The sequence below is a fragment of the Columba livia genome, chromosome 11, assembly GCF_036013475.1.
Source record: "Columba livia isolate bColLiv1 breed racing homer chromosome 11, bColLiv1.pat.W.v2, whole genome shotgun sequence".
NCBI lineage: Eukaryota > Metazoa > Chordata > Aves > Columbiformes > Columbidae > Columba > Columba livia.
This window is the reverse complement of record NC_088612.1, coordinates 10,491,005-10,516,604: the sequence shown is the minus strand read 5'-3', so window position 1 is coordinate 10,516,604 and position 25,600 is coordinate 10,491,005. Positions and strand designations below refer to the sequence as shown.

The following is a 25,600-nucleotide window of genomic DNA, read 5'->3' as shown; positions in this document are numbered from 1 at the left end:
ACTCTGGCGAGAAGCAGAACTTTTAACCCAATAAAGCAAATAAAACTAAATGCGCAGCCCTTGGCCCTGGCTTGGGCACAGTGGAAGCCTGGTCTGCCTTAGGGTTCGCTTCACACCCTTCACCGGGCGCACGTAGAAGCCGTAAAATAATTTAAGACATTTTCAGAAATACGTCAGTCTTTTAAATAAAGGCTTTTCAGAGTGTGTCTCCAGTGAAGCATCTCTCCTTGCAAAGCCTTTGAAAAGGAACATTATAGTGTGATTAAAAAAGCCAGCTATTTTGGTATGATTGATTTCAATGTGTGGGAATTGGTTTCAGGACACCTGAGACCTTTAATCTGATTAAACAATATCTGCACCTTTCTCTTTCAGATTAATAAAACAAAAATTCCTTCTACTTATTGCTCGTTCAGGGGACCCATCAGATGAATGAGATGGGTGCCTCTGTGCTTGATTAATGACTAATTAAGTCCCTCTTCCTGGGCTCACATCGCTGTGTGCCAGGTGCCCAGGCTGGGTGGGTGGCCCTGGGGACAGCCCTTGCCCTCCTGGCCATGCCCGTGGCTCCGGGAGCTGCAGGGATCTGTACGGAAAGCCACGCTGGTCCCCAGTGCTGGTGGCAGGACAGGGCACAAACAGCTCAGCCAAGGGGGACTAGAGCCAGGGCGGGGGCAGGCAGAGTGATGCCACAGCTGATTTCAGACTCTGGGCACCCCATCTGCTCCCAAAATTGTTGCAGAGACAGGGACTACCATCCTGCAGCAGCTGCTGTGGTGCCCATGGGTCCATCACGGCTGGTCTCAACCCTCGCAGGGCGACAGGGGTCTCTCATCACCCCTTTCACACCTCACATGGACACGTCCTAAAATATCTTGAAGCCTTTCAGCAAGGTGAGCGTGGGAGCTTTCCTCTTGCTCTGAGCCCGTGAGGACTTGACGGTGACCAGCTTGGCCTGGGCCACCGAGGGAATCTCCTTGTAGTTGACAGTGGAGAGGGTGTTGAAGGTGCAGCTGGCCAGCCCGTGGCGGGCGGGCAGGGCCACTGGCGTGGCCACCGGTGTGGCCACCAGCGGGCAGGGACGCTCCTCGGTGATGAAGAGTGGCCGGATGGGCTGGCTGCCGTCTGCCTGCCGCCGCACCTCCCGCACCGCTTCATGGAACACGTGCTGGACCCCCGCGAAGTCCTGGCACGCAGACACCTCGTAGAAGAGGCACCCGAACCTCCTCGCCAGGGACATCCCTTCGGCTGCAGGCACCTGCCTGGAGAGAGCGGAGGGGAAGGGTGCTGCATCCCTTGGGGTGCTGCAACCACCCGAAAAGCGGAGTGAGGGGTGCAGGAAGGAACAATGGTCCCACACCTGCATGCTGGTGAGCACCAGGGCAACACCCACTTGTCCTTCCTCCTTGGCCAAGCAGGGGACACAGCTCTGAAAGAGTTTTTTGCCTTTTTGGAAATCCCAGAGCAACAAGCTGCGCAAATCCCTGGGGAATTGTGCAACGTCCTGTGCTGGGGATGTGTGCTGGGGACGTGGGGGGCTGGATGCCGTGGCATCATGTGGGGAGGGGTTGGGGCAGGTCCTTTCATGGGGAGGGGGAAGGTTCCGTGCTGGGAGCAAGGCGGGTTCAGCAACACACCTGACTCAAGGACCCGTGATACCAACACTCAGTACAGCCGTAGAGTGGCACAAAAGGCCAGAAAAACACACCAGGGACATTGAGTCCTGGCAGCAGGGACAGGGGGTGACAGGGCTGCAGGGACAGGGTACATCCAGGGGGGAGTAGGGAGCTGGAGTCAGCTCAAGGCCTGCCCGGGGATGGTAACACTGCCTTAATATGCAACCAAAAAACATCCCACTGAAAATACCAATGGGCTGAAAATAAACACATCAACCCCTGGGCAGGAAAGCAGGAACCTGGGAGGTGTGGGTGGACGTGGTGAATACTGACAGGGGTGGAAAAACAGTCACAGAATCATTTTGGTTGGAAGAGACCCTCAAGGTCACTGAGTCCAGCTGTTACCCCACTCCTGGCACTACCCAGTATCCCTGAGAACCTCATCTCCGTGTCTGTTCAACCCCTCCAGGGATGGTGACTCCAGCACTGCCCTGGGCAGCCTGTTCCAATGCCCAACAGCCCTGTGGGCAGGAAATTGTTCCCAAGATCCAGCCTCAACCTCCACTGGTGCAACTTGAGGCCGTTTCCTCTGCTCCTGGCGCTTGTTCCTGGGGAGCAGAGCCCGACCCCCCTTGGCTCCAACCTCCTTTCAAGCAGTTCAGAGATCAGAAGGTCTCCCCTCAGCTCCTGTTCTCCAGGCTGAACCCCCCAGGTCCCTCAGCTGCTCCCATCACACTTATGCCCCAGCCCCTTCTCCAGCCCCGTTCCCTTATCTGAACTCTAGTAACCACAAAAAGAAAATCACATTTACGTTTTGCATCCCAGCTGGAGGGATGGGGGGTGATCTGTGAGCTCTGGCCCCACACCCGGTACCTGTACTGTTCCATGTCCAGCTTGTTGCCCAGCAGCAGCACGGGGCTGCGGCGCTGGCAGCCCCTCATATGCCGGGCAAGGATCTCCAGGTAGCGCTGACAGCCCTCGAAACTTTTCCGATTGTCGATGCTGTAGACAACGAGGAAGGCACTGGCCCAGTGCAGGTACCGCTCGCAGTTCCCGGGGCCGTCCTGGGGATGAGAGGAGTAGCTGAGCCCCGGTCCAGCCACATCACACCAGGTGTTTGGTGTCCCTGGTGCCTCACCTGGTCAGCAGTGTCCATCACCTTCAGCAGGACAGGCTGCTGGTCCACCAGCTCCTCCGAAGCGTAGGTGTCCTCTGCAAGGAGAAGGGTGGTTGGGAGGATGGGCTGGGGTGTCCCAGCTTTTCCAAAGCCAAGATGAATGCGTGGGACACCGTGGAAAAATATCATCCCTGATGAGGAGCATCCTCCACCTCCTCCTTCCTGACACAATGTTATTTTGGGGGGCTGGGGGTGGGCAAGCCTGGCTGACAGCAGTTATTTCATAGAATCACAGAATAGTTTGGGTTGAAGGGACCTTCCACACTCTCCCAGTGCCACCCCTGCCATGAGCAGGGACATCTTCACCAGCTCAGGTTGCTCAGAGCCCCGTCCAGCCTGGCCTGGGATGTCTCCAGGGATGGGGCATCCACCGCTTATCTCCTGAACTGCCCCAAGCGTGGGCTCCCAAGGGAGAAGGAGGGAGGGAAAGGTGCCTGGTGCCTCCATTGCTGTGCCTGGGGACTCGGCCCTTATCTCAGTGCCATGACCCAGTGAGATAAAGTGAGCAGGGGGCTTGACACTGGGGCTGTTTCCTAATCAATCAGGCAAAAGGAGCACCCTCTGCTTTGGGAAGGAGCCATTCCCCTGGCAGAAAGGTTCTTTCTCTCAGCGAGCCCTAACAGATGTGTTTCGGAAAGGTTTTGACGTGGGAAGATGAAAAAACATTCCCAGAAAAGATTGGAGGAGGAAAGGATTTATCCTTCTTTCCTAAGAGTTGTTGAGTTATGAGGGGCTGAAGTCGGTTTCTGGACAAGGTCCATATCTCCCTAATGTCCCCGATAAATCATTTACGATCCCTCCCCATGCCCTGGAGTCGGGCCTAGGAAAACAGTTATTAATTACTCAAACCAGTGGAAAAAAAAATGCCCAGAACCGCTTATTGCAAAGTGCAGACCCAGGGCTCTGCCACCCCCGCTCGCTCCCACAGCCCGACACCCCGAGAGCGAGCAGGAGACATGAGATGCTCCCCAAGGAACCCCCAAAAATTAAGCGTTCAGGTTCTTTGGGGTGATGCGAGGAGCTGACATTCCCCCATGGGACATGCCCACGGGGAGAGCGCTGCTTTTGCCTCTGTTTTTACAGGCGGTTTGGGTCAAATCCAGCCCTTCCGTTGTTTTTAATGTAATTTGGAGTGTTGTTTTATTTTTCTCCTTAAATGCCATATTCGTGGGAAACGCAGGCGATGGGAAGGATGCTCCATGGGAGCTCATGGGGGTGAATTGGGGGGAAAAAATGTGGAAAAACCATCTTACCCAGGTTGGGATCATATTCGCTTATGAACCTCTTGGTTAGAAACTTCACGGTCAGGGCTGTGAGAGGTGAAAGAGGCAGGTGAGGTGGGTGTCCCCCCAACCCTGTCACAGGCCCCCAGCACCACCACCCATTTCCCTGCCACCCCCATGGTGGCAAGTGACCCATCTCACCTGACTTTCCGGCCCCCTGGCACCCCAGGATGGCCACATTGCACTCGGTGAGGGGGCTCTGGGGGGGCCGCTCGCTGCTGGCTCGGGGTTTGCCAAACATCGAGGACATCCTCTGTCCTGCGGGAGAGACTGGGGGGGACATAGGGGGGTTGTCATGCCGGATTGGGCCCCTCTTGCTGCTTGGGTGGGGACATGGAGACCCTCTTGTCACCCAGCTCACAGGGTGCCCCAGCTTGGAGGAAATGGGGACACGTTCTCCATCACCATCCCACACCAGCCAGGATGCACCCCTCAGGCCAACACCCCCCTAAGCAAAAACAGGGAACCCCCATCCCTCCACCCACCCTTCGCATCCCAGAAAGAGAAGAGAAACGCAACCTCCCACCTCAAAACCCCTTGACAGAGGGGACACGGACCTTGCCGAGGCCTCCGTGGCTGCCGATGGATGAAGCAGGCGGGGGCGAGCGTGACTCCCCCCTGCTCGGTTCCCGGCCAAACTCCTTGTAAGGAAAGCTGCTGTGCCGTGCAGGACACACTGCCCACCCTGAGGACGGTGCCCCCAACACAGCACACACCTGCCCCCCAATATCCCAGGGACCCCCAGCCTCAAAACCCCCTGTACCTGTGCTCAGCAACCACCTTGCCGTGTCCCGGCCCCTCGCTGAGCCCCCCGCGAGCAAACCCTGGTCCCGCTGCCCCTGCTGAGGCCGGCGCACTCATCACACCTCCCGTGGGCAGCGCAGCCACCCCCCTGCCCACCCAGTGCCTTCGGATGCATTTAAGCACAGACACTTTCTGCTGCAGGCAAAGGTTTTTCAGTGGGGGGGGGAAACCCCCTTTTCCTCCCAAAAGGCACGATCCAGAGTGGGGATAGGGGAGCAGGGGGAGCACTCACCGCCGCTGCCTGCACCCAGCCATCAGCCAGCACCCAGCGGGCTGGGAGCCCGAGGAGGTGGCGGAGGCTGAAGTCAGGGTTGTCATGGCAATCACAGCCGTTTGGGATGGGGCTCAGTGCCCAGGACCGCAGGATCCGGCCCCTGGGCCGGCCCCCAGGGGTGCTGAGGGGGGAGACAGACTCGGGGCTGGGGGGGCAAAGGCTCCTCCGGGCCACATGGGGCGGCTGCGCTGCTGGGATTATTGCCCGTTAGTGCAGCAAGGATATTTTTAAACCCTCCCAAAATAGTCTGGGAGTGTGGAAGTCCCTGCAAGCCCCAGGGATGGGGAGGATGAGGAGGATGAGGAGAATGGAGGGGATGGGGATCGTTCCTCTGCAGGACACAGAGCCCCCGAAAGGGCCCCCCAGCCCCCTTTGGACACAGATCAAGGGTGCTTAAAAGCAACCAGAGCTACATGTGCTATTTTAAGTCAGACACCTATCAGGATCAATGACAGCAAAACAACTGCAAAGCTTTCACCTTCTCCCCTAAAATAAGATTTTTTTGGGGGGAACACAACCCCAAAGCAATGGCTTTGTCATCACACGGTACCCCAGGAGCTCCCAGCTGCTGGGATGAGGGGGTAGGAAGGGAGGAGAAAATAGACCTTTGGCTAGGTGTATTAAATTATGAATCATTGTGCTGCTTGGCTTAAATCAGGCATTTAAAATAGAGACCAGCTGCAGGCGGTGATGGGGGGAGCTGGGGGCCTGTTGCTGGCCCTCCTTGGCACCCCATGGTGCAGGGGAAATGGGATTTCTAGCCAGAAAAACCTGCAAGCAGCACAGAAATGGGCAAAGTGCTACAAATAACACTTTTCATCACCATCAGCCTCTCCATGAGTTCTGGAGGGGTGTCTCTGCCCATGGCTGGGCGTTATGGGGAACAGGGTGAGCCCTGTGACTGGAAGAGACATTTTCAGATGGAAAAGGTTTGCTGTGCATCATTTTTCTTGACGCAGGATCCCCAAATGAAGGGCAGGGAGTGCGAAACCTGTTACCCCTGGGCCATCCCAGCATAAGCCATGATAGAACTGGGCATCTCATGACATGAAAGCCCTTGAGGTGCTGGAGTGAGTTCAGAGAAGGGAACGGAGCTGGGGAAGGGGCTGGAGCACAAGTGTGATGGGGGCAGCTGGGGGACCTGGGGAGTTCAGCCTGGAGAACAGGAGCTAAGGGGAGACCTTCTGATCTCTGAACTGCCTGAAAGGAGCTTGGAGCCAGGGGGGGTCAGGCTCTGCTCCCAAGGAACAAGCTCCAGGATGAGAGGAAACGGCCTCAAGTTGCACCAGGGGAGGCTGAGGTTACATCTTGGGAACAATTTCTTCCCCAAAGGGCTGTGGGGCATTGGAACAGGCTGCCCAGGGCAGTGGTGGAGTCACCGTCCCTGGAGGGGTTGAGCAGACATGGAGATGAGGTTCTCAGGGACATGGGGTAGTGCCAGGGGTGGGTTATGGTTGGACTCAATGATCTTGAGGGTGTCTCCCAAACAAAATTATTCGATGACTCCACAATCCCTGCTGTGACCTGCTCTGGCCGGTGACTCCGGGGCTCTGCCTGGGTTTCGGGTGGGCAGCTGCGCTGGCGGCCGCCTCTGCAGGGCCCGGTGACATGCTGGGATATCTTTAGCCCGAGGTATTTATAGGACACAGCAGTAACGTGGCGGCCGCCAGGCAGCTCAGTGAAGGCACCAAGGGGCGGTGGAGGCCGGAGGGGGCTGCGCCGGGGCACAAAGGAGCATCGGGGGCTGCCCTCCACCCCACGAGCCACAGAGGATGACCCCAGAGGAGGAAGGCTCCCGAGCAGGGTCCCCAGAGCGGGTGCGTATCTGGGTGGAGGAGCAGTCCTTCTGGGTGGAGAAGACCTTGCTGGTGGAGAGCAGTGAGTATTTCCGCGCCCTGTTCCGCTCGGGCATGCGGGAGAGCACGCAGGAGGAGCTGGGGCTGGGGGAGCTGAGCGCTGCCGGGTTCCTGGCCATGCTGCGGGTGCTGGCGGGCGAGAGGCCCGTCCTGAGCGGTGAGGAGACCTTCCAGGCGGTGGAGTGCGCAGCCTTCCTGCAGGTCAAACCCTTGGCCAAGTACTTGATCCACTCCATCAACTCGGACAACTGCATCCTGCTCTACCAAGCCGCCGCCATATTTGGGCTCCTGGACCTCTTCCACTGCGCTGCACTCTACATCAGGGACAGCTATGCCGAACTGGAGGAGGACCTGGACTGTTTGTCTGCTGACCTTCTGGCCTATGTGGAGACCCTCCTGCCCAGCACCTTCGTGGCAGTGGGAGCCCACACACCCACCTTTGAGTTCCTGGAGGACCTCTCCAGGACCATCTGCTACCTGGACGAGGAGACAAACACGTGGAGGACCCTCTCCTGCTTGCCGCTGAGTGCCAGCACGTTCCTAGCCGGCATGGCGACCATGGATAATAAGATCTACATTGTGGGCGGTGTCTACGGGGCCAGCAAACAGGTGGTGGAGAGCAGCTTCTGCTACGATGCCAACGCCAACGCCTGGAGCGAGTTCCCCAGCCCTCACCAGCTACGCTACGATGTCAGGCTGGTGGGCCACGAGGGTTATCTCTACGCTATCGGTGGAGAGTACGAGAAGATCTCCCTGAAGTCCGTGGAGAGGTATGACGTGGCCTCCAGCACCTGGACGTTCGTGTCTGACTTGCCACAGCCAAGCGCAGCTGCACCCTGTGCCCAAGCCATGGGGCAGATCTTTGTTTGCTTGTGGAAGCCCCTGGACACCACCGTCATCTACGAGTATGAGACCCAGAGAGATGAGTGGCTTCCTGTCACTGAGCTCAAGCGACACCAGAGCTACGGGCACTGCATGGTGGCCCACCGCGACAACCTCTACGTCATGCGCAACGGTCCCTCCGATGACTTCTTGCGCTGCGTCATTGACTGCTTCAACCTGACGTCACGGCAGTGGACGGCCCTGCCTGGGCAGTTTGTGAACAGCAAAGGGGCCCTCTTCACCGCCATCATCAGGGGTGACACCGTCTACACCGTCAACAAGATGCTGACGCTCCTCTACTCTGTGGAGGAGGAGACCTGGAGGTTCAAGAAGGAGCGGGCAGGTTTCCCACGCAGTGGTTCCCTGCAGACCTTCCTCCTGCGGCTGCCGAGGCGAGATCATGATGTCGCGACATAGAATCATTTTGGTTGGAAGAGACCCTCAAGATCATCCAATCCAGCCAACACAGGTGGTTCCTGTCCCATGTTGGGATGTCCTCCTTGCGCATGGCCTCGGCTCTGCACCCACTGCTCCTCTGGGCTCCGCTCCTCCTCCCCAGAGCCATGCCCAGGTCTGGGGACATGTCCTGTTGGACCTTGGAGGTGACACTAGACCCTGCAAAGGCTGCAGGCAGCTGCTGCCTGCCCCTGCCTGCACCGTGTGATGTCCTACCAGACACAGCCTCGTCAGCCAACCTCACGCAGAGCTTTGTGGCTTCTGCAGAGGACAGATACCAAAGAGACACAAACATGGGTTATATTTACTCTGCCTGCACTCTGAAGGTGCGCAGCATCCCACCTCCTCTCTGCTCCAATGGAAAATTGTTATTATACCCTGGAATTAAAAAGAAAGCTATAGAAAATCTCTGTGGTTTTTATTACTCTTGGATTTGTTTTGTTTTTTTTCCCCCCCATTTCTGAAGGAAAATACCTCCTGACAGGGGATCCACGTCAAGGCTGGATGCTTTTTCAGCTGCAGCTCCATTTCAGAGCCATATGTGGGAGCGGGTTCCCACGCGGCCCTGCACTCCCCAGGGAGGTCACGGCCACCACGGGGTCCTGGGAGGAGGAGGGAAGATGCGGGTGAAGGAAAACATCTCCTGGGCTTCAGGTGCTGGATGCACTGGGGGCTTTCTGGGACCTGGGAACCATCTGTCTCCCCCCCGCTACCTTCTCCTCCAGGCTTGTCTCCAAGCCCCAGCCCAGACCCAATTGGGTGGCAAGTACTTGTGTTCATCAGAGGCTCATTTGAGCCAAGACAGGGTTTTTGAGGATGTGGCAAAGCCTGGAAATGCACAGGGTGCAAAAAGGGAAGGAAGGGAGAGAGCAGCACCGTTGTGTAGCGATGCCAAGCATGCAGAGGTCGTCTCTGTCAGCAGAGCTCTGTAACCAGATTAAATGCTCTCGTGAGATGCCACCAGCCTTGTTGGAGTTTCTTGGCCCTCAACACCAGCTCTGGGGATGGTTGAAGAATGTGGAGCTCCCGTTTGTGACCACAGTGCTGCTGGGAGCCCTGTGGGAACCAGGGCAGAGCAAACCCAGACCCGGGTGCTGGTTTCCATCTGTGGGGCAGGATTTGGGCTGCCCATGCTGTCCCAGCCACAATGGAGCAGAAGGGAAAACCAGCTGAGATGCCTCAAATCCCTCTGCTACTGATCCTTGCTAAGTTCTCAGCACTTTCCAAACAGTTCCCGCATTTGGGAGAAAAAAAAACCCACACAACCCAACCACAAACCAAAACAAACAAGAAAACCCCAGCCTGCATCCACGGCCAGATCAAAATGCCACTTGATGTGCCTTGTCCCCATTTGCCCTGTGCCACTGGGCCAGGCCACCATCCCGCTGTCACCCCCACGATGGGGACCTCATCCAGTGGAAGCTTGATGGTGGCACAGGGGACATCAGGGGACTTTGACCCCACACTAGCTGAGCAGTGTCACTATCTTCAGGGGGATCGTTAGCAGAAAACCCACCAAGTCAGACCCTTGTTCCCTTCCTAGGTGAAGCCAATTAACATTTCACGCTGTCTTCCCTGAACTGAAAGCAGCACAGGGCAGCACACTGCTTTGAAACTATTTTAAGTTGAACAAACAGCTTAAACCCTCCATTAAAATAAAGTTCAACTAGTTCTGTTACTAAAATATTTATGACAGGCTTCTGTGGCCAAACCTGGACGGCTGGACTTGGCAGGTTCTCCCCTTCCCTCTGGCCCTGAAACCTCTCTCTCCACCTTCACATGCTGTTCTTTTGACAGTTTGAGGGTTTATGAAGATATTTGCTGACAAAATGCAAAAGATTTTAAGATTTTTAAGCGTAGGAAAAAGCAGGTCTCAGCAGGCACTGGTGAGTATGGCGCGGATGCTCCCAAGACAGGAGGACTCCGTTTCATCCGTCAATCCAGACCATCATACAGAAAGGAACACAAGATAATTTTAGATGCACAGGGAGGGGAAAAAAGAAAAAAGATACATGTCTTACCTCTGCAAACAGGGGGAAAAAGATGATGAGCCAGGAGCAAGCAAATCTCTTAACGAGAGGCTGCTCAGCCTTTGCACAGTGAGTGGGCACGACGCTGCACCAGAATTTAGCCCTCACTGTTACTGGCACCAGCACAGCACCATTATCTTCCCCTTTCAATCTTCACGGTGTTTCCCCTGCCAAAGATTATATAGATCGCTTTGCCTCAAACTGTAATCACAGTTTAACCTTTCTGCGAGTTTCTTTTTTGAAGGTGACATCATCTTGGCAAGAAGGAACGTCAGGAGAAGCTGTCTGTCCAATGGACTTGCCTTATAAGGGCCGTATCAAAAATAAAAGCTTGTATAACCAAGGGAAAGCTGGAGGAAAAAACAGGGCTGGGAGCTCCAAGAAGAGCCTGTGAGCTCCCCAAGAATGTCTCCCTTGGACATACAAGGTGACACATTTTCCTTTTTAACGTCATTAAAGACAAGAAGGTATAAAACACCCTTGGATACGGACAGGCTGGGAGACTGTCTGGAAGGATATGATTGAAAAATGGTACTAATGTAACTAATTCAGGATTTTCTCTGCTAGTTTATGTTGGTTGGCATTTTCACAGGAAAAGATACAAATACATTTCGGAAGAACCTGTCCAACCATCTTTACTTAAAGACATTGCATCTGTATCTCATTCACAGGAAAATAAAATACTTTTTTGTCCATTATTTCCCTGCCGAGCCAAGAGACGCATCCCGTACAGATCTGAATCTCCCACCCTCCATCCTTCAGTTACATACAAAAACTCCCCTTTGGCATCCAGATTTTCCCAATCCTGACATCTGTGCTTAACTTCATTTGGAGCTGCTGTGACCACTGTTGAGGGGAGCATCCCCTAAATTTTAGTGATTCAGGCAGAGCACAAGGGCAGCTGATCCATTCCTGGTCTCTGTTCTGATTTCATTAAATTCCCCGAGCACAAACCTTTGCATAAGCCATTTTTCATTGCACTGGATAAACTTCATGTATTTCTGGAGCATGGGCACTCTGTTTTCTTTCCCTGCCCTCACTGAATTGTGTATTTTTCTCAAGTTTTTGGTTTAAAAGGGGCAGCTAATGTGACTGGACCGGATTTCAATTACAATATTCAACCATGACTAAGTCAGCTGAGACTCTTCCCAAACAAAGACCAGGAAATGTTTTTGCAGGAGCCCTCAGTTTATATTAAAACCTTCTCTTCTCTTGATTTATGTAAATCTTTAAAGAATCCATGTTTGATTGTGGTTGAAAACATGACACCCATCACCCCAGGCGGAGGGAGAAAACTGGTTTGGGTTTTGCAAAATCTAAGCTGAAGGTGGCTTGGATCTTCTTGCCTCTAATCTAAAGAGCTGAGATGATCGAGGGTAGAGATGTGTGGGTGAAGAGATAAAACACTCCTGCTATAAAACCTTAGTACAGTGACAAATATGTTTATAGAATCATAGAATCACTTTGGTTGGAAAAGACCCTCAAGATCATCGAGTCCAACCCTTAACCCACCCATGACACCACCCCATGTCCCTGAGAACCTCATCTCTGCATCTGTTCAGCCCCTCCAGGGATGGCAACTGTCCATAAAATGAGACGAGACACCACGCTGGTGCTTGGAAGGTTTGTGCCCGGTGAGTTGTGCTGCTCGGGTGGGGATGAAGCAGAAGGGTCAGAACTTCCCGACCCATCCAAGTCCTTTGGCGGCCCAGTCTGGAGCTGGGACTGGGCTCCAGAGTGCCCGTCACTGGGTTTTCATCACAAGCTCTTCCAGCGCTTTCTCCTTCTGATTTCCACAGAGCAAAAGAACTTCTTTAATTTCATTTTGCTGGAAACCCATATCGTTAAACTGAGCTAACAAATGCAGGAATTCAGCTGCCTGTAGGAAGAAGGAAAAGAAAAGAGTGATGTTATCGTGGGGTTTTAAGGACGGATTTATCGCAGAGTTGCACAGGAACAGTGTTGGGTGACGAGGCTGCAGCCAGACGACTCGGCCGGGTTGTGTTACCGCTGAAGGGCACTCCTGGCGCCGCTGCCGCAAGGACACGCATACCACTGCCAGCATTTGAAAGTGTGCCCTTACATCAACTTTTTAAATAAGAAATATTTAATGAAGTCAGCCTCTAGCTTCACCGATTCCTTATAAAGTTTAATATGAATTCCATGCAAGTGTTTGCCTGCTTTTTAAAGAGACCAGGGAAAAGCAGAAATTAACTTCTCCTGCTTCCCGCTTTGCTCAGGCTGGGCCCCAGCACCACAACATCTCCAGGAGCTGAGTCCTCAATACATAACCCCCACTTGACACCGGGACCCGGCCGCCCTGCCGCTGCCACAGCCCTGAGAGCCAGCTGTCCTCTGTGCCATCGGCATCACGTCAAACACTCCCAGCCCAAATTTCAAGCATTTTTTTCTCTTCACTTCCCCCAGGAGGAGACTGGTGATGGGGACCAACCCCTGGTGTGCCACCACAGTTCTTCTCCCTGGAGGGGGGCAGAGGGAGGCAAGAGGGAGGTAGCAAGGGCAGGTGGGTTCGATGTGGGGGATTCCCTGTGCAGGGGCTGAGCGAGCATCGAGCATCGTGCTTGCATGGCAGGGTGAGAAGATGGATGGAGTGACAGAGCAGGTGTCCTTCCCAGGGGGTCCCTATGGTGACATCTGCCACAAGAGCAGGCTCACTGCTTGCAGGGCAATGGGTCTGACCCACCAAGAGGCTGTGTGAGGCGTGGTGGAACAACCAACCAGCTGGAAAAGCAGGGCTGGAGGATGCAGCAGAAATGGCCGTGCCGTGCCACCCTGATCTGACCTTCTTTTCCGAGTACTGGAACATTTCCATGGCCTCCTCCACCTGCCCTTCCTCGTAGCCCTGCTTCAGCAGCCGGTCACAGGCGCCCAGGTAGCTCAGGAACTGAACAAGGAGAAAACCAGGGTTAATCCAGCCTTGCAGACACAGGGTGCAACTGCGTTCAGGAGCCCACCTTGCCAGGGACAACTTGGGGGACAAGCTGGGGCACAACTGTCCTGCTGGCTCCTGTCTGATGCTTGGCCAGGGCAGTCTGTCTGTCAGCAGGACTCCCACCACAAGAAGACAACGTGAACGAGGTGGAGGGAGGATAAGGAGCGAACCAAACATCTGAACCATCTGAGATACAAAGCGATGACCTCCAGGCTGGGGGGTGAAGCAAAGCCTGTCCCGCCGAGATGTCCACCCTCAGCTGACCCAGCATCCCTTTGATGTGCTGAGATTCGGGCGCCCGCGGGTTCGCCCCAGGGTCCAAGAACAAAACCCACCCCAGGGGAGGCCCATGTGCTGTCATTACTGAAAGTAAACAGTTATTTTTGGCTTCCCTCTTTGTTCTTGGAGTGCTGACAGTACTATTCCCAACAGTGTCTTTTAAATACCACGAGACTCATTCACTGTCCAAAAACATATGGGACAGAGAATAATAAATGTAGTATACAATAGCAAGGGGAATAGGAACATCCCATGGGTTTCCCCAAAGTCTTCATCCAAGGAGAAGCTGATTCATATCTCCCCAGATCCAGAAGCGCACAGACCTCCACCCTCCCCAGCACAACCGTAGCCAAGGAAAAGGATTCAGTAAAAGACCATAAAATACATAAAAAGCCCCAAAAGTCCCTCAGACATTGAGTTGATCGGCTTTGGCTAAAGGGCAGAGCACAAATTTTAAGAAATGTCAGCCTTAAAGAGCAGCTTATTAACTCAAAAATTAGATAGTCTTTGGCCACTGCCATTCATAACCTGTTTTTATTTTCCTCGTTACTTTACTAATTAAACACCCCAGATCATTGCTGTATTTTCTGGCCCCGTCGCAGTAGGGACAGCCACGATGTCCTGGCAGCCTGGTGTGCTGTTCAAGCCCAGCATGAAATTGGTGCTGTTGTCAACTCAATGATTTTTATCATTAAAAAAATAATACGTATATATATCCCAAAGACTAAACAAAAACAGGTTTTTAAATACTATGACCTGCCAACCCCCTGGGTCTGGTACCAGCCCCACCAGTGCTTGCTGGGGAGGAGGAGGAGGTGCCACTGCGCTTTTAAAGCTCCTTCTCCCCTTGTACCTCTCATGGATGCTCCTCATCACACTAAGACATGAAGTTCCCCCACCATGGGCAGTCCTGGAGAGCTTGGCTTTATCTGCTCCACAGCCAACCCAACAACCTCCTCACAACCTGCTTGTCTGGGAAGTGACCTCCAGGCTCTGGTAGATCAGTCACCTGCTGATTTATCTCTTTCCTCCCTTGTTGCTGTTTGATATGACGTGCAGCAACGGAGCTTTTCACACCAAAGACAAGCACAAGCAGTGATGTAAAGGAAAAACCTCCTCCGTTGGGTTTAATCTGCCATGTCCCTGTCCTGCTTTGGCTGACATTCATCAGAAAGGCCCATACCCATGAGTTCCCAGCTTCAGGTTCTCCAACAACTGGCTGCTTAAGAAGAGCAAAGCCTTAGCACCAACCATTCCATCAACCTACCTGCACCACAGACTATAAGCTGCTAGCATGGAAAAAAACAACCAGCAAACACCATCAAAAACCCAAATGCTGATTTCATGGTGGAGAAACAGGGTAAACATCTCCCCAGTCTTGCTGCAGGGTTCAAGCAAGGTCTCTTCTCCCAAGTAACAAGTTATAGGACAAGGGAAAATGGCCTCAAGTTGCACCAGGGGAGGTTCAGATTGGATATTAGGAACAATTTCTTCCCCAAAGGGCTGTTGGGCATTGGAACAGGCTGCCCAGCGCAGTGGTGGAGTCACCATCCCTGGAGGGGTCGAACAGACATGGAGATGAGGTTCTTAGGGACATGGGGCAGTGCCAGGGTTGGGTTAACGGTTGGACTCTATCTTGAGGGTCTCTTCTAACCAAAATAACTTTATGATTCTAAGCCAAGGGTGACACTGAGCCTCCAGGGACAGTGACTGTCTGAGAAGACAGGGAGACCACAGCCTGCACTGCTGTGGACAACCAACTCAAATGCTGACACCAAGGACACAACTTCAAGAAGCACTGCAGAGGCTCAGGGAGCCACCACTGGTGGGGACAGCTGATGCCAGGCTTGTAGGAAGCGCTGAACACCTAGATTGTCACTTGGGGTAAGACAGCAAGTTCTTTTGGAGGAGAAAAGGGACAAGAGCACCTTATGGTAGCACAGCTGAGCACAGGTTTTGCTGTTATTATTGATTTCACAAGAGCCCAACAGTCCATAGGAAGAGGCTCCCCACCCACACATGGCCAGGAAGTGGCTGTCACCATGGGCTGTGTCCCGTGGTGACCTTCCTACTCTGTACCCCATGTTTACAGCTATTTGGGGATAATGATGCTGTCTGGCTGCAGCCATTTGTCACACCTAGCTCCATGGATCACTCTTGATTGATCAATGAGCACTGATCAAAATGCAATGATCCATTTTTGGCTTAGCCCTTGGCTATGACATCCTAGATGATGAACCTCTAGCGCATTGGGACAACTAACCCTGTTTGAGCCTTTTAGAGAGGCTCCCCCACCAAAATTGAGAAGGCAACATCTCCTTAAGGCAGCAGACCTGTCTGCTCCATCAGGGTGGGCTCTGACTTGACATTGCAAAGAAATTGAGTGATTTTTGGCGACAATCTGGTGCTACAATCAATCTTCACGGCTGAAGCTGTCATCGTCACACACTGAAACCCCACGTGACACCAGCAAACAATGAAGAGCACCCACAGCTCTTGTTTATAACTGGAGTTGAAACATATTTTCCAGGAAGGTTTAGCCTAATTTGGCAGTTTGTACTTGTAAGAGATGCATAAAGCACTATGCCTGACGTTTTATGTTGGGCATAAACGGGAAAGATGGGAACTTCTGGTGAAGAAGGCACAGGATATAAAGCAGAACTTGTATTTTGATGCATTAATCACCTCTCCAAGGGGCTGGGAGTCCCTGTGTTTGCACAGAAGGGAACAGACTGTCCTCATCTCCATCCTTAATAAGATGCGCTGCTCCTTCATATGGAGAGAGCAGTTGCTACAAGCCGCCCTTGCACACGAAGAACGTGGGCTGGGCTCTGCCCATCTCCCTCTGCCTGGATGAAACCTCTACGGATTAAAGAAATAAAGCTTCCCTTCCCACTCTGGCTTGCGACGACCCTCGCCTGAAACACCAGTGAGGGTCTGGGAAGGCTGGTCCAGCCGGGGGCGACTCAGGAGGGAGCCAGAAGCTGCAGGATGACTCAGAGCAGCCTTGTGCACCGACCAGACGGGTAAGAGCTGGCCCACGCAGCACGGGCAGCTCCCTGGGGAACGGGAAGGAGACTTGGTACCCAGCCTGGTACCCAACACCAGCTGCTTGATGCTGCACCCGCTCACACCTCTGCCCAGGGGCTGCTCCTGCTCCCTGGCATGACAGCCTGGTGGACATCCTGCTTTTTAAGCTGCAATCAAGCCCCTTCTCTCTCCGCAAAAGCTCCTTGGATAAATTAGCCTTATTAAATTCTCCACTGGGATGGGCAGTTCCAGCCCCAAGCTTTGCCAAGGCAGAGGGTCCGAGCCAGCAGCATCCCTAAGCACACAGATGCTCTAAGCTCACCTGCACCACGGGAGGTTCATCTGGACAAGCAGAGACTTCGATAATCGGGATGCAGCATGGCGGGCTCAGATGTGCTCAGATACCAGGGGCAGGAAGAGGTGGTACGTTAATTATTTTCAAGAAATTCCAGGTTATTATAAAGGGTTCCTCTAGACAAGAGGTCTGGGACCCAGCTTCAATGCCTGCATGGAGTCTCTGCTTGTTCCAACACAAGGAGTTTGTGTTTTGGAGAGAGCCCAGACAAATCTGCGAGATATTTGTACAGTCCTGCTCTGACAGGATGAGCCATGGCAATAATCACACGAATCTAGCAGCCGGGAAAAAATGACGTGCAAAAAGTTTCCATATATGGGGCCAAAATTTGTACTTCAAAAGGACACCAGGCTCCATACAACAGATTGAGCAGATAACGTTACCCGGCCGCTAGTACTTGCTGAAAAGCTGTGGGCAACTCGTTGCTGTTTTATTACAGCAGAAGCACAGACGTGATCTCATGGAAAACCTTGTCAGCCGAGGTCTGATACCAATGTGGGAAACCCGAGGCCACTTGAAGTCCACCCCAAGCAAGACAGCCGTCCCTTTCTCCACAGAAATAACAGTTTTTCTTTACCAAGAGCTTTCCGCAGCACCGTGCCAGATTCACCAACCTGACTTAAGCTTTGCTTTCCAGTCTTCTGGAGGGTGAGGATGGCTTTGCGAGTGGGGTAGCCCAAGGCGATCACGGGCTCAATGAGGTCTCGTTCCTCTTGGCTCAGTGCCGAGAGCAGATCAGACGCTGAATCCGGCTGGGATCTGTGGGAACCGAGAGGTCGCGCAGGCGCGGAGGCTGGGGGGAGGCAGGCGTAGGGGCTGAGGGACTGCAAGAAGAGAAAAAATCAGCAGATGAAATGATGTTAAACGACTCAGGATGGAGCCATGTTTTCAAACCCCAGCAGTTACCTTGCTCTCTCCAGAAGAGGAAACATACAGGGAACAAAACCCCCTTGGGCATCAAAGGAGACTGGGCTTAATTAAATCCAGGCTTAGCTATGGATACAGATCAGAGAAAACTGCACTTAGGCGGGTTTATCAGCAAGAGCAGCTTCCTCTCCCTGGGAATCCTGCTCATCTCCTCAGCTATAAATGTCATTTTTGTCCTTGAGCAGCCAAACAAGAGGCAGCGCTGCCTGTGGGCAGGAGGATGCTGCCCTGCTGCCCCATCTATGCTTGTGATGTTTAGCAGATTTATTGAGGTTTCTGTTCCAAACCTATCTCCTTTTGCACATAGAAACACTCGCACAAGTACAAGGCTTTAGTGTTTGGCACAATCCATGTGTAACAGCAGCAGAGCAGGGTGGGCAATGGATTAGTAATTAGTTGCAACAGCTGTTTATTGTATAGATACACAGGGGTGTTTAATCTTTCCTTAATTACCCTATGTCTAATGCACCTACGTATAAATAAAATGATCTTTCAAGTGCCTGATGATTTCATTTGCAGGTTTTTGGCAATTCATCTCCTAAATCTCTTGAGGTGTGATTTTTTAAAAAACATTGCACAATTCAGATTTAAGGTGATGGACAGCAGTATTTACTCCATCACTGCATATCGCTGTCTCTGTCAGTAAACAATTTGTATTTCTAATAGGATTATGAAATCTAAATCTTCCTACTTAGGAAAAGACAGGCAGCCATAGCCACAGAGAAGGATGCCAATATTGCAGGAGGAGTCAGGCAAAATGGCCTTTTTCAGCTATATAACAGGAGGGGAGGAGGGCAAGGAGCACAGGGACATGTAGAGAGGGAGACCCAGGGCAGAAGAGATGCAGAAACAACCCAGTTTTGTGCCCGTTCAAGCCCCGGCTTCTCTTCTGGGGCTGCCAGGAGAAGCAGCTGTGAAAGCTGTAAGGGGCATTTCCCCATAAACCCTGTTTATATCTGTTAGAGAGAGAAAATGGAAAGGAAAGAGGAAAAAAAAACTTATTTGTTTTTTAAACTGTTTCAATTGGAAATCAAATAAGATGCCCTGTTTGTTGGGAAAAATAATGATGCTTTGGTTAGGACAGCGCAAGTAAACATCCTTCCAGAAAGCTCTGCCTGGCAAAAAAATCCCCTTCCTTCACTTCTTCTAAAATCTTGCCAGCAATTTCTCATGGGTTTAGTTTTCCCAAAGCCCCATTTCTGTCCCATGTTGCTGGCCAGACCACAGCAAATAGGACCAATTCGAGCCTCCACTTCCCTCCTGTCTTAGCAAAGGGCTACCAGAGGAAAACGCCTCACCGGCATGGTGGGTTTATGCCGCTTGATAGGGGGCATCGGCGTGGCCGTGGCTGGAGGAGCTGGTACCAATGTCCCCAGAGGAAACACAGCTGGGGACGGCCTGTATGTGACGCTGCGGCTGGTGCGGTGCTGGGGGAGCGGCAGCGGGACCCCTCTGCTCTCCGTGGCTGCTCTGTTCAGAGGATGCACCAAAGCTGCCAGTTTCCTTCTGGCCGCTTCCAGCTCATTCTTCATGTTGTTAAATATCACCATGGATCTTCTCTGCTTGTTCGGGTCCGGGCTGGCTGGGTTGTGGCTGCTGTTCTCCGGCGAGGGTGCCAGCAAGCCAGGTGATGTCTTTGGTCGGGCCTGGTAAAAGCTGGGATGTGAAGCGACACCTCTCCCAGTGTTTCTCCTCCTGGAAACCTTTTCATCGTTGTCATTCTCTTCCCAGGAGGTCGAGGAGTATTCATCATCCTCTGAATATTCATCCTCCTCTGAGTGCCAGGTCTCATTCTCGGTGTCGGACAAGGCAGCTCTGCCCTTGGCATGCCCGTAGCCGCCATCGGCCGCGCTCAGGCTGATGCTGCGTCTCATCAGCGCGTCCCGTGCTCTCCCCGCAGTGCTGTCAGCAGGGTCCACCAGCAGCAGCCAGCACGGCGGAGCAGTGGGGACAACTTCGGAGGTGACCCGATGCCGGGAGGTTTGCTGCTGAGAGGCAACCTCGACCCAGTAAAGCACTTTTCTTTCCAGCGAGAAGTCGTGCTGTGGAAGAGCAAAAAGCAGCTGGTGAGGGCATCTGAAACCAGACCATGGAGCAAACCACGTGCTTCACCAGGGCACCCTAAGGGCTGAGTCCTTCCCATATCGGCTCCTATTTCCCCGAGCATCAGGGCTGGCTGCAGGCACTAGGGCTGTAGGACTTGGGCAGCATCAGCCTCATCCCTAGTGGGAATCCCCAAAATTTATACTTGAAAAAAATCTGGCTACAAAGTTATTATTATTTTGAGTTACATCTACAATTTTTTAATAGGTGTTTTATTCTTAGAGGTGGTTTCGTGTCACTTCAGCTGCTGTGGAAGGGGAGAGCAGAGGGTGGAGGGTGCAGAGAGGAGGTTCGGGCATCGAGTTGAAGGCTATGGGCTGCTCCCAGGTGGGTAGCAGAGCTCATTTGTGACCCTCATTAGTGGCACCTGGTAGAGCCACCTCAGGCATGGGGGCTCAAGAGCCACCAAGCGGGGAGATGCCATGTTGGGCAGAGGGAGGACTGGCTGTGGAGTCCCCGGTGGTGCCAGGGGCTCAGCCAGTCATGGAACAGAGTCGTCATTTCCACATAGTCTGGCTTAAAATATAAACGTGTTTGAGACTGAAATCAGGGTTTTCCTGGAATAAACAAGCTTTACCCGTCCCAGAGCTCTCCAAACAAGGTCTCCTCCTGACGCAGGCGAGTACATTCACAGACCAGGAATGCTGTTTTTACTGCTCCCTGCCATGGACCTGAACCAGCCTCGCTGAGGAAAACACCACCACATGCCCCGACAAGGATCAGCCCAGACCACCAGCACAATCACTTGGCTTCAGTGGGGCCGACATGTCCCCAACCAGGGTGATACGCAGGGCTGGGGTAGGATAGGGTGGTGGAAATACCTCAGCTGGTCCGTGGGGACACAGACAATCACCTGCCTTCACACAGGTGGCAAACGCATGTGTTAAAATTTCCTTCAAAGAAATTGCTTAAAATGAACAACACGGTGACTCCTCCTGTTAAACCCATCCTGTGGATTTGGGATGTGCCATTTTTGGGGGAGGCTGAGCTGGCAAAAAGCCAGATGTGAGGTTTACTGATGGTTCACCATCACTGGGAGTGAGCAGAGGCTGTTTAGGATGGCCCAGCTCACCTTCCTCCATGAAGTGCACTGAGCCCACCTATGGGTGAGACTATTTAAGGCTAAACACACAAAATATTTCTGAAATTGTCTTCGACTGCAGCAGTGCAAGTGCTGCCCATAAGCCTGGAAAGCCAACTCTGTGCTTTCATGACAACTGTCCAGAGAAAGGCTTCCTACCCAGTTCCTGAGCACAGATTACTCCGTCAGTCGTTGTGCTGGGCTTTAAAATTGGTGACAAAGCTGTTACAGCAATAGGTGTAGATCCAAAAGCAGCTTAGGACTGAGCAATGTGGCAGATCACAAAGTGCCACGGGATATTATATAGATTTTACGTATATATATGTTGCCAGCACAGGTAGCGTTGCCTGCTTACATCTGCTACATTTATTAATAAATATTTAATAAATATTATTAATAAATTAGATGGTGATGATTCCACACCAGAAAACAATCCCAGAACAGAGCCTGAAATTTGCTTTCCTACCCCAGAAAGACCCAACCCTCCTGCTTGGATAGCATTAAAAAAAACAACTCCAAATTCAACCCTTCCTCACTCCCACCCACCACAAATCATCCTCACCTCCCCTCACCCCTGCAAGCAGCCAATTAAGAGATCAATTAGGAGGAGAGGTTTCCCTTCCTTTCTTTCACAAGAAAAGGTAAACATCACTGACATCCCTTTGAGCATCCCTCAGAAGCGAACCCATGTGTGGACACAAGCAGAAGAGACTCACCATGGTGCTCATGAGGATGTCGGCGCAGTCGGGGAGGTCGATGGCCGGGGCGGTGAATGAAGTGTTTTGTCCCCCTGAGTCCCCATCAAGGCTCAGGGCTGTCCGGAATGGAACTTCATCCAGGTAGCTCATGGCTGCTGCCTGATTTCTTGCTGCTGGAGGAGGGGATGAAACAAAACTGTAAAACGCAGGAATAGCACTTTTTAAGATAGAATCACAGAATAATCAAACCGTTTTGGTTGGAAGAGACCCTCAAGATCATCAAGTCCAACTGCTAACCCACTCCTGGCACCACCCCATGTCCCTGAGAACCTCATCTCCACATCTGTTCAGCCCCTCCAGGGATGGTGACTCCACCACTGCCCTGGGCAGCCTGTTCAAATGCCCAACAGCCCTTTGGGGAAGAAATTGTTCCCAAGATGCAACTTCAGCCTCCCCTGGAGCAACTTGAGGCCGTTTCCTCTCATCCTCACACTTGTTCCTGGGGAGCAGAGCCCGACCCCCCCTGGCTCCAAGCTCCTTTCAGGCAGTTCAGAGATCAGAAGGTCTCCCCTCAGCTCCTGTTCTCCAGGCTGAACTCCCCAGGTCCCTCAGCTGCTCCCATCACACTTGTGCTCCCCTTCCCCAGATCCTTTCCCTTCTCTGAACTCACTCCAGCACCTCAATGTCCTTCTTGTGAAGGGCCCAAAACCTGATTGGTGAAAATAAGCTGGGTGGAAGGAGGGAAAGATGAGCTATTTCCAGTGACACCAGTAAAAGGAGCACAGCCCTTAGAGATACTGCCAGCTGTGGAAAACCTGCTGTGTGCAATGCCCACATTTGCAATATCTTAATTACTGGTGCTGGGCAGATTTTAATATGTGTGTACCTCACTACTTTCTATCCCTCCCCCTGCCTCTCCCTCTCCCTCCACTGCCCATCTCACACTCCTTTTCCCAAGCTGGGGACACACTAAGCACTTCTTTCAAATTCCAGAGGCAGAAACTGCAGCCAAGGAGGACACCTGGCAGGTCTGCTCTCCCTGCGTGACCTGAGAGCAGCTGTGGTCACAAAGTAGGAGGAGGACATCCCTGCCAGTGCCGCAGTGGCTTACCTAGAGCCGAACATGTGCGTCAGGCAAGCTTTGGCGTCAGAGGGATGTCAAAGGAGGCATTTTAAGACCAGATTAACTTTTAAGAACCATGCGGTGTTGTTTTTTAGATCAGGAATAGCAAGGGGAGATAAAAATTTCTTATGAACTGGGAACAGTGGCATGGAAAATATTACCACAATAGCGTAAATGTCTCAATTTAGTAAAAAGCCACCACTTGCTGCATGAAGCCCCAAGTCCTCAGCTTCCCAGCAATGGCAACAGGCAAAATAACTTCCTATATATATCGTCAGCTGCCAAGAGCTGATGGTCAATAATCCACTGAGCTCCAGCACCTGCAGCCTTGTGCCTGTTCATCCCAAAGAAGTGCAGGACACAAACATTAAATACTTGGTATGACATCACTTGGTGTTTTTACTGATATTTTTTTTTTCCTTTAAAAAGAAGTGACTTCTATGACAACACTCTGCAAAAAGAAAATAAGATGAATCTATCAAGGAAAGCTGCAAAATGCAACAATAATGGTCTATAATAGGAAATTTCATTCAAGGTAGTTTCTTATGTTAGCAAAGGACTAATAAACAGCTTCCAGACCACAAACAAAAAGCCACATGTGCAATCGCTCGGTGCAACTCAGTTGGTCTTATCAGAATTACCCAGGAGTGACGCCAGGAGCCGTTAATACCCAGGGCTGCAGCGCAGGCAGAGCCCGTAACCAGCTTTGCAGCTCCCGCACGTGTCCTGCTGCCACGCGACACACACACCATGTGCCAGACCATCTGTTCCCAGCCTAAGAGGGCTCAACCTAAGTTATGACCCATGTCAGCACCCACAAAGACACTGTCTGAAAACATCTGTAAGAGAAGCTGCCTGCCCTCACCTTTCTCCCGCTCCTCTCCCACCCTCCTCACAGCTCACGCTGTACATCAGCTCTTTTCAAAAGCCGTGTGGCACAAAGGTGCAAAGGAAAAGAGTATTTCATTGCCCGTCACCTAAAATGCATTTGTTTAGTTTTAAATCCCACTTTACAGGATGGAGATGGGTAGTGGACATGCCTGATGTCACCATGAAGAATATACAGAGATTATGATACCGTATCTCGCTGTACTTCTTAAAAACTGTGCTCTAAGAAAGGCTCGCACAAGTGTTAATACCCAAAACCACTATTTAGAAAAAAAAAAACAACAGTAGTACATTGGGGTGAGGAGCGATGACCACAAAAATGCTGCTGGACAAGAAATAAAAGAAGGTCAGTGGTAAACATCAAATTTATATCAGAAAGCAACTTCTCCAAGGGTTCTGACCTGCCTGCTTTGCCATCGAAGATCTGGCTGGCATAGCAAGCAGCTCCTGTGAGGAGGAGGATGCGCCTTAAAAACGTGAGAAATCCCAACTACACCAGGACCAGGGCGGGAACACGATGCAAAGTGGGAAACTCCCAGCCAACCCCTCTTTTCTTCTGGGCTATAATATTTTTTTTAAAACTTAAAAATAGTAGGAAATACTGTGCTCAGGCAAATTTGAACCTTAAATCTGAAAACACAAGGGACTATTTAAGAATTAATACCATGTCTTCATGAGTTAAGATATTAAACATTCCTCTTCCACCTGTGGCTTCGACATCTTCCTCACTAAAAATATCAAAAATTTTAACACAGATATCATCAAACAAAAGCAAATATGCAGAACAAGCCACAGAAAGCCTGAGGGATTGAAATACACCTCAATGTACCTTATCCATTGGCATTTTAAAGTCGTATTTTATTAACAATATGAAGTTATCCTTACCATCAGAGGAAATCATGGAGCCCCTCTCGCAGGGCGGGGAGAATGGGGCTGCTTCTGCACTGCCCGTGGATCTGCTGCTCGGTTCTTTCAATTCCTGCAGTGCCAAACAAGTGTCTGACTTTGACAGTTTTAAGATTATCGTAGCTTAAGCGGTGAGCCCATCCCATCAGACATGCTGATGGGATAAGAAGCCTCACTAATTAAGCAGAGAATCCTCCGGTCATTGAGCTTCCTGAACCGCAAGCGTTGATTCTGCTATTGTTTTTATGCTCTTTGAAACTTCACTTTTTCATCAGGTAAGAGCCCCCTGAGGATCTGATCCGGACACAGGTCTTGGAGTAATGAGACGGTCGAAGTGACAGGAGGATGTATGGACGTGTAAATCAGAATCTCCACAGGACTTCATGGTAATCTGTATTTTGGGGTGCTATAAGTAGGCAATATACACAGGAGCAAGACCTGCAAACTTCTGAATGCAGATTAATTCCAACTCTATTAAAAATCACTAATTTGTGTGTTCTTACTAGCAGAAATCAACGCAAAGCTTCAACCAAGAAACTATTAACATTATACATAAGGCCCAAGCGTTGAATTTTGGCAAGTAGACATTCCCTCCTCCACGAATTACACGCTGTAAGGAATTGGGGAGATTAAATCCATTCCCACACACTAGGTCTAAGCAAGAATAATGACCACAGCTCTGGGAAGATGCCACGACAATCTGTGCAGAGAAGCAAAGCCCCAAACCCATATGGCCAGTTACTGTTTCAAGCAAACTGTCCAGAACACGGACAGCTTTGAAACCAGCCGCCTCTGTCACCTGGTAGGAGGGAGAAGTTCCTTCACACAAACCCTTTATCGGCAATTCTCTTCACATTGGAGTTGTATTTGATGCCAAGTACT

General features: G+C 51.8%; 3 protein-coding genes across 13 annotated transcripts; 1 reads left to right on the top strand and 2 right to left on the bottom strand.

Annotated features, from left to right (window-relative positions):
- Window positions 1–349: 349 nt before the first annotated feature.
- RASL12 (RAS like family 12) lies at window positions 350–6,714 on the bottom strand. 7 transcript variants are annotated; one of them, XM_065076739.1, is made up of 7 exons: window positions 5,110–6,714; window positions 4,215–4,343; window positions 4,044–4,100; window positions 2,752–2,825; window positions 2,487–2,677; window positions 1,358–1,426; window positions 350–1,259 (listed from the first exon to the last, which is right to left on the bottom strand). In XM_065076739.1, the coding sequence occupies exons 2-7, from the start codon at window positions 4,321–4,323 to the stop codon at window positions 863–865; spliced, it is 897 nt and encodes a 298-aa protein (XP_064932811.1). In that variant the 5' UTR covers window positions 4,324–4,343; window positions 5,110–6,714; the 3' UTR covers window positions 350–862. The 7 variants fall into 7 exon arrangements, with proteins under 7 accessions (XP_064932811.1, XP_064932814.1, XP_064932812.1 ...); XM_065076742.1 differs by lacking the exon at window positions 5,110–6,714 and adding an exon at window positions 4,837–5,103; XM_065076740.1 differs by lacking the exon at window positions 5,110–6,714 and adding an exon at window positions 4,600–4,823.
- A 70-nt stretch (window positions 6,715–6,784) lies between these two features.
- KBTBD13 (kelch repeat and BTB domain containing 13) lies at window positions 6,785–8,751 on the top strand. Its single transcript, XM_005500916.3, has one exon. The coding sequence runs from the start codon at window positions 6,924–6,926 to the stop codon at window positions 8,304–8,306; it is 1,383 nt and encodes a 460-aa protein (XP_005500973.1). The 5' UTR covers window positions 6,785–6,923; the 3' UTR covers window positions 8,307–8,751.
- UBAP1L (ubiquitin associated protein 1 like) lies at window positions 8,747–25,417 on the bottom strand. Of its 5 annotated transcripts, none has more exons than XM_065076733.1 (7): window positions 24,698–25,417; window positions 21,820–24,540; window positions 19,218–19,961; window positions 17,607–17,816; window positions 13,179–13,280; window positions 10,367–12,254; window positions 8,747–8,947 (listed from the first exon to the last, which is right to left on the bottom strand). In XM_065076733.1, the coding sequence occupies exons 2-6, from the start codon at window positions 21,949–21,951 to the stop codon at window positions 12,120–12,122; spliced, it is 1,323 nt and encodes a 440-aa protein (XP_064932805.1). In that variant the 5' UTR covers window positions 21,952–24,540; window positions 24,698–25,417; the 3' UTR covers window positions 8,747–8,947; window positions 10,367–12,119. The 5 variants fall into 5 exon arrangements, with proteins under 5 accessions (XP_064932805.1, XP_021141170.2, XP_064932806.1 ...); XM_021285495.2 differs by having other exon boundaries at window positions 21,820–21,997; XM_065076734.1 differs by having other exon boundaries at window positions 16,960–17,816; window positions 21,820–21,974.
- Window positions 25,418–25,600: the final 183 nt, after the last annotated feature.